Source organism: Castanea sativa, chromosome 3 (assembly GCF_040712315.1).
Source record: "Castanea sativa cultivar Marrone di Chiusa Pesio chromosome 3, ASM4071231v1".
NCBI lineage: Eukaryota > Viridiplantae > Streptophyta > Magnoliopsida > Fagales > Fagaceae > Castanea > Castanea sativa.
Window position 1 is genome coordinate 17,015,687 of NC_134015.1, and position 16,905 is coordinate 17,032,591.

A 16,905-nucleotide genomic window follows, 5' to 3' on the forward strand; every position below is an offset into this window, starting at 1 on the left:
ATTGCTGGCTAAATTTTTGGGTCAAAACAAACTGCTGCAAGGGTTGTTTTAAATTAGTTTGGTTTGTATTAAAACGAATCAAGATGCAGAATTTCATTAATTAAGCTTGGTAATGATCACTAAAGCAAAATAAGGCCCTAGTTGGCAAACGCGGCTATAGAGCTGATCTTTGGGCTGCGTTTGGCAAACACGGCTCAAAGCCAGTCTATAGCTGTGTTTTTGCAATTGCGGCTTAAAAAAACGCTGTCTAAGACCCGCGTGTTTTGTAGTGAATGGTAAGATTTTTGAAATATTAATCTAATAAAAAGTTATTAGGTGGCGTAACATTACTTAGAGTTATACTAGATATAGCTTTAACTAACAAAACCTTTTGAACCTAACAAAACTAACTTGAATCACAGAACAAGTTAACATAACACCACACATTAAACAAGACCACCAACAATAATAGAGGATGCAAAACCGACCCACCAAATCCAAGAATATCCACAAATCTCAAAAAGAAATCAAATAGTGATTGAGAAAATCACTCATAATCAAGAAAACACTTAAGAAATAGATAACAAATGGAAAAAAAAAAATCCCTCAAGAATCCAAGAAGACTGAAGAGAAAAACCTACAAAAATCCTTGGCTTATGATGTTGCTAGGACATGTGTCATGGACGTGCTTCAACACACACCAATCTGGAGAGAGAGAGAGAGAGAGAGAGAGAGAGAGAGAGAGAGAGAGAGAGAGTCGGATGGGCTACATGCAGCAAATACCAATCGTAATTTTTTAAGAAGAAGAATGAAACACTAGGCTAATTGCTTTCTCTATCAAACACAACCCTCCTTCTACTACAACCCCAACCCCAATGTAAGGAAGAAAAGTTTTTTAACTTTTAATTTTTTACTTAAGAGGAAGGATCAAAAAATAAAAACCTGTTTTTTTTTCTCCTTTTATTTTCGAGTTAGTTGTCTAAAGAAGTTTATATGTTCATTATAATTTTATGAATGTCCAATTAATTTAAGTTACCAATATATATAATTTATCACTAATAAAATTGTAACATTATTTAACTCGGTGTGAAATACACTAGACTTTTCTCAAAATCATATATTTGAATAAGAGAATATTATTTATAAACTTATAAAAAATTTAATTTTTTAATGCAGAGGCCATATGCATATGTACTTCAATTTTTATATATAAAAAAAAAATTATGACAATTTGTACGTATATTTTCAATTTTTGGTTAAATATTTTTGGGTGCCATTGCCCCAATTTGGCTCTGCCATGGAGGGAAGAATACCACATTGTTGAACTCTCAAAGTACTGAGTATATGCTCAAACAAAAACTTGTAGGATGTATTAATGTCAAAGTGTAATAGAGACTACATTTTATTTTATTTTCAAGTTTGATCAATGAACATATTTGATTAGTATGTTTTTGTATGTGTTTTTCTTATTTTGAAGTTTCAGTCATTGGAGTCTAGAAACCCACATATATATATATATTGTAAAGTTGAATTTATTCAACCATGTGTTAGCTTTATTTCATGCCAAATTTGTTTGTAATTTAGCATTTAGAAACCATGTATATAGGTGGGAATAAGGGTTATGTATGAGAGAGTGTGAAGAATTGATCAAGAGTGTGCATCAAAGAGGCAACTCGCTACTAGAGTCGCGATTGACTCGCGACTGGCCACCCGCCAGAATCAAGCACACATGTGGAGCATGCAGAAAGTTGAAAGGTTAGGACAGCTGAATCACTACAGGACAAAAAGTACAGTCTAACCATTTTGTTTTCTGGCGACTAGAACTCGCAACTCATCCCAGTCGCGAGTGACTCACCAGAACACCCTATTTTGCTAAAAACTGACTTTTCACATTACATCTCATACTCTACTATAAATACCTTTATACCCACTAAATGTAGGTGTGTCTATTGAGAAAAAAACCCTAATAGAGGTTTCTACAACACACCCACCTCATTAGAGAGAGAGCTACTCATTCTTAGAGAGAAATCTTTGTAGTCTCTTCTCCTTCTCTCTCCCATTGTTATATCCATTAAGAGGAGATTTGTATCCAAACACTATCCACACCCATTCAAAATGTTGAGAGTGTTTTTGGAGCTTTGGGAAGCATTGGAAGATGACAAGGATGGCGGGTGCAATATGAAGCTTATTGCGGGATCCGGTAAGCTAAAAAAGACAAGATTAGACTTAATCCTGTTGGAGCAAAAAGCTTGGAGGGTTTAGGTGCATTGGGTAGATTAGGCTTGGAGGTCAATTGCTATTCATGTATCTCAACTGATTTTCTAGTGGATCATTTTACCGCTTGGAGGGCGGCAGAGAGGTTTTTCGCTGAGTTTTTTGGTTTCCTCTTCGATAACACATGCTAGTGTTATCCTTGTGTTTGCATCTCTCTTCCCTTACTCTTTAACCATTAATTGTTACTATGTTTGTGATTAATTATGTGTTAAAGTAGTTTGCCAAATTGGGTATTGCTTATATTTATCATTCCACACATTTATTGTCTGAATATAAGCTTTGTTGGTATTTTTGAAATTAGGGGTCTAAACATTCACAGTGTTTTTACACATTAAGTGAACTTTCATATCTATATATATATATATATATATATATATATATATATATATATATATATATATATATATATATATATAATAAGAACATGGAAAATTGTGAGATCTTAAAATCTTATGCAGCAAAATATTATAACATCTATAAAAATTTAATATTTTATAATTAAAGATATGTTCCTCCTTGTACTTCTTTCATACTATTTTAAGTCACTTGATCATGGCACTAAGAGGAATTTTTCCTTTCCTTTTTTATACTTTTAATTCCTTTTATTATATACGTTACTTGGTTCTTTCATGTACTTCTTCGTTACTAAATTGTTGTCTATATATAATCCCATAAAAAATAAAAAATAAACCTGTTGTCTATAAAATTGAATGCTTTCCTTAAATAATTTACGGATAATACCAAAAGTGTGGGGACACCAACAGGGGCAAGCTTCTATTACTAAATCATATCTTATTTAAGAGTGAGCTCTCATATATATATATATATATATATATAGATGGGTCTAAGTTACACCTAGTGTAACTTTAAAGAATTATACATTTTCAAAACCATTGGATTTAAATAGATTCAACGGTAAAAAAAAGACACTTACTAATGCTAATATTTTGATTAGGATCTCATTTATTAACCCTTATTTATGACATTCTATACCTATCTCTAAACCTAAAAAAATATATATGTTTCTCTCTCTCCTCCTCTATCACTCTTCCACCTCCACGGCTAGGACATTATCATGTCTTCTTTTGTCCAAAAATAGGACGATCTAAAATCCAGCAAGGTGTCCAGCCCATCTATCCTCATACTGAAATTTTTTCTATCCTATTCTTGAGGCTAGACAACTTGTTAATTAAGAGGGAAAACAAATGCTTTCCAGTGCTCAAGCCTTCAAGAATCTATAAAAGGGTTGGCTGACATTTATTTCATCACCTAAACGTGCACTAAGTGTCACGTCCACGTATGGCATCCAGCGTTTTTGCCTTTTTTTTTTTTTACCAGCGTCTCTTGCACTGTTCATAGGACATGAACAGTGCATTAAGGCAAGTAAACAGTGTTTTCTTATATGAACAGTAATCCAAAAATTATTTTTTTTTAAATTTTTTTCAGTAATAAGTTTTCAGTTTTCAATTTTCAGCAAAAAAAGCGACATCCAAACACACACTTAATCAATGTGACGCTTGTCCTAGCGTTGTTGTTATCAGCTTCACAGCTTGCCTTCATTTCTATCTTGTAAATTTTTTTGGAAGGAAAGGAACTAAAAAGAACTAAATCATGTACATATTAATATACCATAGTCCTAACAAAGTTCACAAAAGATAAAACGAAGCTCAATTCCAAACAAATAAATAATAGTTACCATTTCAATTCCTCCATCTCGAAAGTAGCTTAACAACGCTATTTGACATTACATTACCCATTGAACATAAAAGCATAACAGTAAAAATTGTACAGGTCATAGACAATGTCATAACTCATAATGCAGGACCAAATAATTTACAATTTGACCACTGCTTCTTTTGCTTCCGGCAACTTGGCCGTGGAGGTGGAATCCTATGGTAGTGGAGGTGGAAGAGTGATGGAGGAGAAAGAGAGAGCAAACAGAATTGTGCAATGGAGGAGAGAGAGAGAGAGAGAGAGAGAAAATAAGGGATAATAAATGATATCTTTATCAGAATATTAGCATTAATTGGTATCTTTTTTTAATTTGACTGTTGGATCTACTTAAATCCAATAGTTTAGAAGATGTGTAACTCTAAAGAGTTATACTAAATGTTACTTGAACCCATCTAATATATATATATATATATTGTTAATTCAGCAAAAACAAAACAAAGCAAAAGACAAAAATACTCTTAAGGGTGGAAAAATCAATCCAAACTCATTTGCCCACCCGCTTAAGTAACCCAAATCCACCCAATTATTAATTGGTTTAAATAGGTATTAACCCAATCAAACCCAATTAACATTAATGTTTATTGGGTTTTAACTAGGTACCCAATTAAACCTAGTTATTACGTTTCTACAAATCATCAACTCTAAAGGATTTAGGAGTACTTTGGTCATTTTCAAATTTCAAGGGCATTTTGGTAACTTTGATTATTGGGTAATTGTGCGAGTTGGGGTTTACTCATAATAATTGAGTTGGGTTGGGTTTGGTTTAAAAGTATTTAGTTAAATGGACAATAATTGCGTAAATAAATTTTATATACCAAACTTAATTATACCCACTCATTTGACACCCCTAAAAAAATGTAACAAGATGTTCATAGAGGACCTAGCGGCTAGCGGCACTTTTATTTTTATAAAGTAAAAGCAGTAGAGGGCCTAACAATACTTTATGATTCACTTTTCTATATGTATAATGAAATTTATATTCAATTAATACACACATAAATATATATAAGAACGTGTAAAATTGTGAAATCTTAAAAATTTATGTAGCAAAATAGTATAATGTCAATCAAAAGTTAATACTTTATATTTATTAATTATAGATATGTTCCTCCTTGTACTTCATTAATTCATACTATTTTAAGTCACTTGATCATGACACTAAGAATAATTTTTCCTTTCGTTTTTATTACTATTAATTAATTCCTTTATTATATACCTTACTTGGTTCTTTCATGTACTTCTTTGTTACTAAACTGTTGTCTATAATCCCATAATAAAAACAAAAAAACAAAAACAAAAATAAAACTGTTGTCCATAAAAGGGACACGGAGCAAGCTTCTGTTACTAAATCATATCATATTTAAGTAACAGCTCTCGTTCTTTTATTTATTTTTTCTTTTGTTTTTTTTGTCTTTGTTTTTTTTTTCTTCAAGTACAGAACTTTCAAATGGAGAACCAAAAAAAAAAACCTACTACTAATTCAGCAAAAACAAAACAAAAAGACAAAAAATTACTCTTAGAAAAATGTAACAAGATGTTCATAGAGGGCCTAGCGGCTAGCGGTACTTTTCTTTATAAAGTAAAAGCAGTAGTGGGCCTAGCAATTCTCCATGATTAATTGTTCCCAACCCCATCAAATGTTTAATGCCAAAGATGCGCACTAGGCAATTGGTTACCCACTTTAATTAATTGCCTAAACTACTGATTGACACTCATTTGAAACTGTTCGTACCGCTTTGGTATATCCCTTAAAAAAAAATTACTCAGTATATAATTCCTTTATTATATTCCTTACTTGAATTCCTTGATATAAGAATTTTTTTTTTCCTTTTTCCTTTTTTAAACTATTTAGAACACAGTTCCTTTTGGTAGAATAATTCTTAGGTACTCTCGGAGCACAGAAAATAGTGTTTCCTCCTCTCACATTCATGATAAGGTCCACTCATTAAGTTCATGGTGAGTTCGATCATAAATGTGTGAGGAGAGAATATCATTTCTCCATACTCTGGAAGTACCTAAGAATTTTTTCTTTTAGTATATCCCTTACTTGAATTCCTTGATATAATATGTTCCTAACATTGGACTTCATTCTTACTAATTTAAGTCACTTCTACTTTTTATTTTTGTATATTCATTAGTACATATTTGTTTTTGATACATTGATAGTTAGTTGTGCAAGGATTTAAACTCAAGATATATCTGTTGGAATGATCACTAATAAGAAATTTTCATTTTCTTATTTAAATTCTTTAATATATTTTTCTTTTATTATATTCCTTACTTGAATTTTTTATATACAAAATTTTCTTTTCCTTTTTTAAAGTCTTTAGAGCATAGTTGCTTTCGTATATCTCTTACTTTGACTTGAATATATATATATATATATATATATATATATATATATATATATATATATATATATATATATATATATATATATTAGAAAGATCACTTATAAGAAAAATTTTATTTTCCTTTTTCTAAATTCTTTAGTACATAATTCCTTTATTATATCCCTCACTTAAATTCCTTAATATAAGATTTTTCTTTCTTTTTTTAATTATTTAGAACATAGTTCCTTTGTGAATCCTACTTAACTCAATCGGTAAGATTTCTTGTCGTTGAGTAAGAAATCTAAGATTCAAACACCACTTATACCACAAATCGATTAGTTTCTTAGCCTAATGATAAAATACAAGCATCATGGAACGAACGCCATAAGTTAAAATTCTATCATATTTAAAAATAAAATTATAAAAGTTGTTGTGTGATTATGTATAATGATTGAATGATGAACGGAAGCATGAAAGACAGATTACGTATAAAGGTTTACTTGGTTAGCTTAACGTTCCTTTAGTACATCCCTTACTTGAATAACGTTGTTCTAGTAATGTTGTTCTAGTAATATTGTTTGTATTTTTTAAAAATACGTGTGTGTGAAAAAGTGTATAGTAATACGTATAATACCAAACTGCCCCTTAATATATTATGTTCCTAGCTCGTACTTCCTTCTTACTATTTTAAGTCACTTCTAATAAAAAATGGATAGTTGGTGGTGCAAGGATTTAAAGCATTAATATCTCGGTGGAAAACATTAGAAAATATTAGTTGCACTATGAAATTCTTAATATATTCTTTAGTACATTATTCTTTTAGTTTATCCCTCGCTTGAATTTCTTAACATGTACAATAAGTTTCTGCTTGTACTTCCTTCGTATATGTCACTTGATCATAACACTAAATAAGAATTTTTCTTTTCCTTTCTCATATTCTCTACTACTTTATAATTAATTCCTTTATTATATCCAATTACCTTTATTTTTTTTAGAATCTATTATATCCCTTACTTGAATGCCGTGACATATCATGATTCTAGCTTGTACTTCTTTATTACTAAATGGTAGTCATTAAATTTGAACTGTCTCCTTAGATGCTTAACAGATGATACGGAAAGTCGGGATACCAACAAGATTGCGCTTGCGGAACTAAATCATAGCTATTCAAGTAAGAGCTCTCGTTCTTTTTTATTTAGTTTGTCGTTATTCTTTTTCCTGCATAGAACTTTCAAATGCAGATCGCAGCAAAATACTGTTAGAAAAATGTAACAGGATGTTCATATTGAACCTAGCAATAAGTATCTCTCTCTCTCTCTCTCTCTCTCTCTCTCTTTTATTAATTTATTTTATTATTCAAGTAAAAACGGTAGTGGGCCTAGCACTACTTCATGAGTCTTGTGTTCCGAACCCCACTTTAACTACCTACTAGTTTCTAATGCCTACGCACTCAATCTCATGGACCCAGTTAAGAAAAACCATTAATACGTACTCAACCCGTTCTTCTTCTTCTACTTCTTATTATTTTTTTTTCGATTGTTGTGAATAGAAATTTTTGAACTGTGAGTATCTCGTTAGAAATATTAAATAGAACTATCAAGACTCTTGGCGTTATTCTAGCTTCTGTAGAAATGAAAGCAAGAAAAAAAAAAAAAAAGGTAATAAAGAATATTTTGTGAAAAAATGAAATTCAAGTTGTTGGATCAAATTGACTGTGAAGTGACTATTGGATTTTATGTATATTCAAGCAAGTTGTAATACAAATTTGATCCCACGTGAAGAATGTTGCTTAATCCCACTTTGAAAGTGGAAAAGTGTAATTATCTATTTAGTAGAGAGAGAAAATAAGCTCAGTGAAGTTGGTCAGAAATCATGGTCAACCCAAGTGTCATGTGATCATTCGGTCGACTAAGATATTAGGTGAGTAAAGGCAAGACTCTACGGGGCTCTCTATTTAATGCTATATTTGTAAGTTTGGAGGGAGAGGAAAGTAGGAGGGAGTAGAGGGAAGGAGAGTAGATGAGAATGATTCTCCATCTTGTTTTGGATTTTTTTAAAATTAAGTAAGGGGAGGAGAATAATTAACTTTTTCATAATTTGTAATTTTGTTAATATGGTAAAGGTAAATTTAATAATTTATTTGGTCAAGCATTTCTATGCTATATTCTTCCTCCAAATCTCTTCAATTTGGGAGAATTAAAAATGAGTTATTAGAAGTAGTTAGAACCCCTCTAAATCCCTCTCCCTCCTCTCTTAAAAAACATTCAAATAAGGTAATTTAACTTACTTTTCCTCCCTCTACTTCCCATCCATCCAAACAAGTTATAAAGTTGGTTTGACCAAGATGTCAAATGAGTGTTAGGAGAGATTATATAGAATAGCTATTTTTGCAGTTTTTAAGACCAAAAGTTGCACCATTTGATACATAAACATTTGTTAATATTGGAAAATTGTTTTCAAATTTTTTAACTGATATAACAATTTAATTTCAAGATAACTTCTAATTTTCTCTTAGAAACACTAAAACTTAATTTAGTGGGTCTTCTACAAAAAATTGCAATTTGTATAACCCAATAGACTTAGATATATCTTGAAGATAAATTTGTAGTAACTCTTTAGTAACTTGAGTGTAAGGGTATTGTGTCATATTGTAGAGGCATGCAAGGCCTCAATTAGAACTCAAGTCTCCTTGTTGAAAGCCCAAAGGTTTCATCTTCTGGTATTGATAAATACGTACTTTGGCAAAACAATATTTGGAAACAAATCCAAAAATTTTATTTGGTAATTAAAAACCTATCATATATATATATATATATATATATATCAATTTTTTTGATAATCACCTATCATATATATCAAGTTGTCAACTTTTAAGTCACTGCTTGGAACTTTTTACTCATACTCTAGGAATATGTATGATTCTTTCAATCTCCTCAAACAAGATTAGACCATTAAATAATTTTTATTTGAATGTGTATTTTAACAAATTCTTCATTAGATTTTCTTTTATAATGTATATAGTTACAAATTTTCTAGATGACAACAAATAAAAAAACTTTCTTAATTATAAAATACTTAGATTTCAAGATTTTATATATATATATATATATATAGAAAAAAATTAACTTTCTCGGTTTTTTTTTTAAATTTTTTTCTTAAAAAATTATATTTAGAAAAAAAAAAAGAATTTATGAATCGAATACCAAAATAACATCCTAGATACCCAAAATTTTCATTTGTGTTAAAATAAATAGGAACAAATAATCTAATGGTAGAATTTTTAAAAACTAATCTGATAAAAGTTTTTGGTTGTTGTAACATTAACAAGAAATTACACCAATTGTGACTTGATTTCTGTATGTGTGTTCAATTTAATCAAATCTTGTACTTTGAAACTTATTCACGAAAGTATTACTACGTTTAGTTTGAATTGTTTAACTGTAAATCATAAACCTGAAAGTTGAGTTTTGCTTTTAACAAATACAAATTATTTCTCTTTAACTGAGCCCATGCTGTTCATAGCAACTCAAATACTTTTAAGTGCGTTTTAAATGTATAATTCATAAAATTTAAATTATCCAATTAATAATGAATTCGATTCAGATGGATTGTTTGAAAGATATAAATTAATAAAATACCCCCATATGGCATAGCAATTTTAGTTTATATATCATAGATAAGTTTGAAAAATGATTTTCCCCTCTAATTATCTAAACTTTGAACTGCTTATACACAGAGAGATCAGTATTGACTACATGGGCAAAACTTGTTCCATGGATCCTGAAAAGGGCTTTCATGAAGTCCAGATTGAGGACAACATAGAAGTAATACTTAGTAAGCGTAAAATAGAATTATACAATGCTGTGATTGAAGAACGTGAGGATTTCACAGTTGAGGCTGAAGTTCTTCGTGAGGTAACATCCACAAAGAACACCATTCTTCATGTTGCTGCAAAATCTGGAAAAACGAAAATCGCAAAAAAGATTATTGATTTAGATCCATCACTCTTGCACGAGCGCAACTCAAAAGGCAACACTCCACTTCATATTGCCGCAAGTTTGGGGCATAAGGACATGACAAATTTTCTGTTGTCGCAACACCAACACACGACGGTACCGCTGTTGAAGATTACAAATGAAAGCAATGAAACGGCATTGCATGGTGCGGTACGAAATGGCCACAATACGATTGTGAAGAAGCTAATTGAAAAAGATCCAAGCATGACTTCATTACGCAACAAGGATGGAGAATCTCCTCTCTTCATAGCCGTGGATAGAGGGTTTTTTGATATTGCTGAATATATCCTAGACATTGAAGAATGCTTTGAATACAGGGGAAGTAAAGGCATGAATATCTTGCATGCTGCTGCCATTCGCCTGGATGAAAGTGAGTCCCCTAATATGTTTTAATTTATCGATTTTAATTTAGTTCATACTAGTGTTTATATATTTTAGAATATTTGTTTCAATATATTCTAAAATAATTAGTATAAATAAAACAAAAACAACAGTTAATTTTTTATCTCTAAAAAACAGTCTAAAACATATGTTTTTTTTTTTGGGGAAAGGAAAAAAAAAAAAACTCAATTTACAATTATGAAAGAAAGAGAAGCATCAGTTACTGTTGAACATTCTATTTTACTTGTGTTTGGTTAGGAAACAATAGATCTAGCTTGTTTTTTGCTAAAAGTATTATAGATATAGAACTGAAAACTAAATAACATAAGTACATGGGACTAGGAGGGTCTGTTACTAGCTTTACTTTTCCTTAAACTTCAGCAAGATCATATGAGTCTGTTACTATCTTGTACTATTCAGTTAAGATCTGCTACTCTGATCATTGATTTCCTGTAGGCAATTTGTTTAAACTTTCCACTCAAGATTTTTTAACCTGTAAAGCTGTTGTCTCATTCCTAAGAGAAGTGCATCACGATCTATATGCCATAAGAGATAGCTTTTATCAAACGAAGATCCCTAAGCACATTTTGGACAAAAGAGAAAAACTCAATATCACAAAAATAGGTAATCCATTTCCCTTTGGGATGCTCTCTCTCTCTCTCTCTCTCTCTCTCTCTCTCTCTCTTTATTTTTTCCTTGGATGAATTATATTACTTCTCATTGTTCTGGTTATATACTTTCAAATAAAAACCCTTTTTTTTCGGGTCTATCTTTCTATTTTCTGGGATCAATTGGGAACATAATAAAAGCATAGCCCAAATCCATTTTTTTGATTAGTAATGTATATAAACTTGTGTTCGTCATAATAAAAACACAAGCAAATTTTTGTGAATATTATCAAGTGAAATTTACCGCAAGGACATTTTAAAGTCTTACATATATAATTATGAAAAAAATTTAATATAATAATATTTTTTTCTTTCTTTTATCTAAATAAATATATATATTTTTTCTTTTAAGAAGAATTCTAAATATGAATTTGATAATTATAGTAGTTACACATATTATCATGGTATTTGTATATGCACATAAAATTTCAACATAATATGACTGAGGAAAAATAAAAAGAGAATTTACTAATTACGTGGTTCAACCTTGTGTCCTTGATTCACAAGACGAGAGCCCAAGCAATTATATTTTTCCACTCGCTCTCTTTATAATACATTACAATAAAACCCAAATTTATAATTGGGATTGTTCAATAAATTCAATGAAAATTTAAATTAAATTTGAATTGTATATATATTAGTTATTTCAATCCCATCATTTTCTCTAACAATTAATCACTTGATTCACTGAGTAATCACATAATTTTCTCTGGCTATCAATGTTTTAATGTGGTGTTTCAGGATAGATTTGCCACACAAACCAACTGCCTCTGCTCGAGAGATTTTAAACAAAAAATCTTATTCAATGCACTCTCTTGAGAAGTCGAAATGTGTAATTAAAGAAAGTAAAAATAAATAAATAAAAACCTTACTCTATGTGGTCTCTTTCTCTCTCCAGATTTTATGGAAAAAGTTATAGACAAATTTCCAAAGGCAATTACGGAAGAGGATGACTTTGGCTGGACTCCTCTTCATTATGCTGCATACTTTGGCGACGAAAAACTTGTGAAACTATTTTTGGACAGAGATATTTCCCTTGCTTACAAACAGAACAACGAAGGCATGTGTGCTCTTCACATTTCAGCCAAGAAAGGACATGTTGACGTAATGGGAATGTTCATTGAAAGATGTCCATATACTAGTCAATTGTTCGACAATAGCCATAGGACAGCTCTTCATCTTGCAGCGGAAAGTGGAAATACAAAAGCCCTTAAAATTTTTTTCCAAAATAGGAAATTCGCTTTTCGTGATCTCATGAATGAGCAAGATGATGAAGGAAACACCCCTTTTCATATCGCTGCTGCAAATGGGAATTATGCACTATTAATGAGTCTGGCAGATGTTAGAAGAATGGGGGGTGCTGTGAACAAAAAAGGGGAGAGTATTCTCGACATTATTAAAGCAGATAATCAACTGATGGATGATGAAAGGGTAAGCATTCAAATTTTGAAGTAGCATAGATTTATAATAATCTGTCGTTGCAAAATTATAAAACTATACTTAAAGCAAATACAAAGAAAATGTCATGCCTCTGGATTTTTTTTGTATAGATTAATATGGTAATGATTGGTGAAATATAAAGTAAAATATTCAAAATAAGAATCATGCATGTACTCAAATGGTAAAATTACAATTTTAGGCATTAGGAGTGACATTTCTCTCTAAACACTTGCAGAAGATAATCGTGTCAAATTTGAAGAGACACAACGTTCTATCGAGTTTGGATACAATGGTTGGCAGACAGACTACAAAAGTGAAGAGTTCTAAGGCAGAAGGAACTGATGCAGCCAATTCTTCAGGGGAAAATGGTAAGAAAGACAAAGAAGACGATAATAAGAAAGCCAAAGAAGATAAAAAAAATGATATCAAGGATTTGGCCAACTTCAATCTAGTGGTCGCCACAATCATTGCAACTGTAACTTTCGCAGCAGCCTTTCAAGTTCCTGGTGGAACTGGTGGTGACGGCTTGGCAACTTTAAAGGAAAAAAGCAGTTTTGTGAAATTTCTGATATATGACTCGTTGGCATTTGGGTTTTCAGCTGTCTCAATTTTTGCTAACTTTGCGTATCCGTTTTTAGCAAAAGCTACTCGTATCACATACCCAATAATGTTCTCCTTGGTATTAACTGAATTCTCCCTTATCTGTTTGGTCCTTGCCTTTATAGAAGGCACAAGATCAGTCTTGACTGAAAATTCATGGCTTCCTGAGGTCGTGTATGCCTCTCTTTTTCCCATTTCGTATTTCTTAGTGAGACCAATTATCGTTAGGAAAACTTTCCTGTTCTCAGATAAATCCCGTCAACTGCCGTGGTACCTATGAGTTTCAGTTCAGTCTTAGCTCAACATTCCAACATTGATCCCCCACTAGCTCTCCAGGAGGTAGTAAGTAATCACATGTCATCAATTTCATCCTCAGTTCTAAGGGTTCGTAGTCGTAGCACCTTAATTTTCCCTTATCTTCATTTCTGCAACCTATGTGGTATTTTTACGGAACTACAGAGTCCTCTGGCAGTTTGTTTAATAATTTATGTATAAATTGCTTGTATCTGGGTTGAAACATGAAAGTACAATGCAATTTGGTCTATCGGCCTTTACAGATTGTCTGCCTCTTTGTACTTAATAATAAAGAACAGTTTGGAATCTATGTAATAGTTGTTTCTTGGTTTGTAATGTTCTTTACACAATTGTGGTAGATTGTGATATGAAAGGAATGAATTGCGTTTGTGTTTTAAGACTCGTCCGGCATTGAAAGAAGACAGCTTTTGTTGGATAACTAATATAAATTTTGTCACAAGCACCGAACTTTTTACCCAAAATTTCGAGTGAAAAATTAGATAAAATTTCCAATGCCAAATACTTCTGCATAACTTCACAAAAGATACACCATTTTTACACCGTTAGCATTAGCATTAGCATTGCTTTTCTTGAGTTTAAATGTGTATGTTTTTTTACATTAAGGCTACACAATCAATATTTACTCTCCCTGCCCTCTCTCTCTAGTCTCTACCTCATAAAACCATCAATGGAAAACAGAACATTCAAAACCCAATTGCATAGACCCAACCAGGTCCTTCCTGAATCAAGACATGGCCCCCATTCCAATGATCCCACCCAGTGATTCCAATCTCACAAGGCACAACCACTTTTTCCTAATGTTAGCCAATAATTCTAAGGCCCATGCCTCAATATGGGCCCAAATTGGGGTTGAGAGTATCCAGTCGAGGACGAGTGAATGAAATGGAACTTCTTAGTGGTGGAGGGTATCCAGTTGAGTGTTAAGTGAAAGTCAATTGATGAGGAATGGCAATAAAGTGAGGAATTGACTTATTCAAGGAGTTACCCTCCAGAATTAGAATTAAGTTAAATTGAATTGCTTTAGTTGGAAATACATACTGTAGATGGCAGTCCCGTTAAGTAAGTGATCAAATATTAGTCATGTAATTTTTCTCTCTCTCTTTGTTCTTAAACATCCAGATGAAGGATTCACAATTTATCCATGCTTTTCAATATGTTACTTTTTCTTTTTTTTTACTTTCTTTATTTTATTTTATTTTAATTATTATCGTATTCTACCATTTGGCCCACTGATAAGTCAGCCTTTTCATTTCAAGGAAAAACTAAGTTAGAACAAGTGATTAGAAAGCCACGCTTTTCATTAGGTCACTGTGTGTTTGTAAGATCTTTGTATGTAATATTGTATATTTTAATCTTATAAAGTAGAAGACTCCACTTCATTATAACACATCAAAAAATTATTTTATCTATTTCAATATAATATTTAACAATATACTCCACGTCACATTTTTAACTTTTCATGCTCTACCCTCCTACTTGTACTAGAGTCCTATGAGTTGAAATGCAATCATATTGTGTGATAATTAAAAAAAGAAGAAGAAGAAGTAGTTATTCATTTACCATTACACATAATTTAATATACAATAGGCATACCTATTGTTTTTATCCCTTTACATGAAATTTGGTTTTCATCCTTAAACTATAAAAATTATTTTCTCTTCCTATAAAAAATATTACACTTAATGTCATTTTTTCCATTCTCATTAACTTTCTCCCATAATATTACCTGTTCCTCAATATATATATATATATATATATATATATATATATATATATATATATATATATATATATATATATATATATATAATATTACCTAAGCATTTCCATAGACACATAAGATAGAAAATTAAGGGCAGTTGTTACCAAAAAATATATATAATAATGGGAGTGAACAAAATGGCTTAAAGTAAACATTTTTAATAATTTAGTGATTAAAAAAAATCTTTTGATAATTTAGGGAGATGAAAACAAAACTTCATGTAAGTACGAAAATTGATATTTTTTGCTTACATAATAGTATTATACTTTCATCTTATCTTATTCGATACAGATATAATGTTTGATGATTAACCAATCACTTTAAAATTAAAATATCAACATTTTGGTCCAACATTTGATTTGATTAGACAATCAGATCTTCAACTTAAAGTTTGTTAAACCTCTTTCAAATTTATTCAAACCTCAAATTTCAAAAGAAAATTTCCAAGTTTTGCCTAATTTGTTCTATTCTCACCGATTAGAGGCATCTGACCATGATAACATGATTGGTCCATTTGGATTTGGTTGCCTTTTGGCTCAAATTAGGTCCTACTCAACATTTAATCGAAGGAAATTATTATTATTATTATTTTTGGGGGGAAGGAAGAACAAAATGTTGTTGTGATAGAAAATAGAACTTACGCAATGCATTTACTGACTTAAGCATTAGACAGTTCATTGGCAAGTAACATTCCTTTGATGCAGATTCTTTCTTTTCTCAAGTAGTTATGGATTGAGGTACGTTTCTTTGTCAAGTTATGTTAATTGAATTTTCCAAAAGCCCAGTACTTGACCTACAACCTAGCTATTTTTTAAGGCAGATATCTGAGTTGCGCCAAATTGGTTGGATTGGCCCAGTTTAGTGACTAGTCTTATGGCCCCTAACCTTGATATCTTCAACGTAAAAAAGTTTGGAGACTTGACAAACACTTCAAGAGTCAAAAGAAGAACAACAATAGTCCCCACGTAAGTTACTTCAATAGATCACTAAAGAATTTTTCTTTCCTTTTTGAAATTCTTTTTGTACATAGTTCCTTTAGTAAATCCCTTACTTGAATTCACTAATATAATATATTCGCAGATCGTACTTCTTTTCATTTCCTTCTTTATATTATTAGGACATAATTACTTTAGTATATTCTTTACTTGAATTTCTTAATATAATATGTTCTTGCTTGTACTTTGTACTAATAAGAATTTTTCTAAAAATTTTTATATTCTTTAGTACATAATTCATTTATTATTTCCCTGGTTTAAATTTTTTAATATAATATATGTTTCTAGATTTTACTTCTTTATTACTATATTGTTGTTTGAATGTTGATTTTATTTAACTCAACTAATAAAGTTTATTATTGTTGAATAAAAGATTTGATGTTTGAACTTTGAATCTTGTCTATCTCA

General features: G+C 30.9%; 1 protein-coding gene across 2 annotated transcripts; it reads left to right on the top strand.

Moving 5' to 3' along the window:
• Positions 1–7,423: 7,423 nt before the first annotated feature.
• Positions 7,424–14,096, top strand: LOC142629626 (protein ACCELERATED CELL DEATH 6-like). Of its 2 annotated transcripts, none has more exons than XM_075803640.1 (5): positions 7,424–7,491; positions 10,057–10,706; positions 11,174–11,341; positions 12,284–12,816; positions 13,061–14,096. In XM_075803640.1, the coding sequence occupies exons 2-5, from the start codon at positions 10,076–10,078 to the stop codon at positions 13,703–13,705; spliced, it is 1,977 nt and encodes a 658-aa protein (XP_075659755.1). In that variant the 5' UTR covers positions 7,424–7,491; positions 10,057–10,075; the 3' UTR covers positions 13,706–14,096. The 2 variants fall into 2 exon arrangements, with proteins under 2 accessions (XP_075659755.1, XP_075659756.1); XM_075803641.1 differs by having other exon boundaries at positions 13,064–14,096.
• The last annotated feature ends 2,809 nt before the right edge of the window (positions 14,097–16,905 follow it).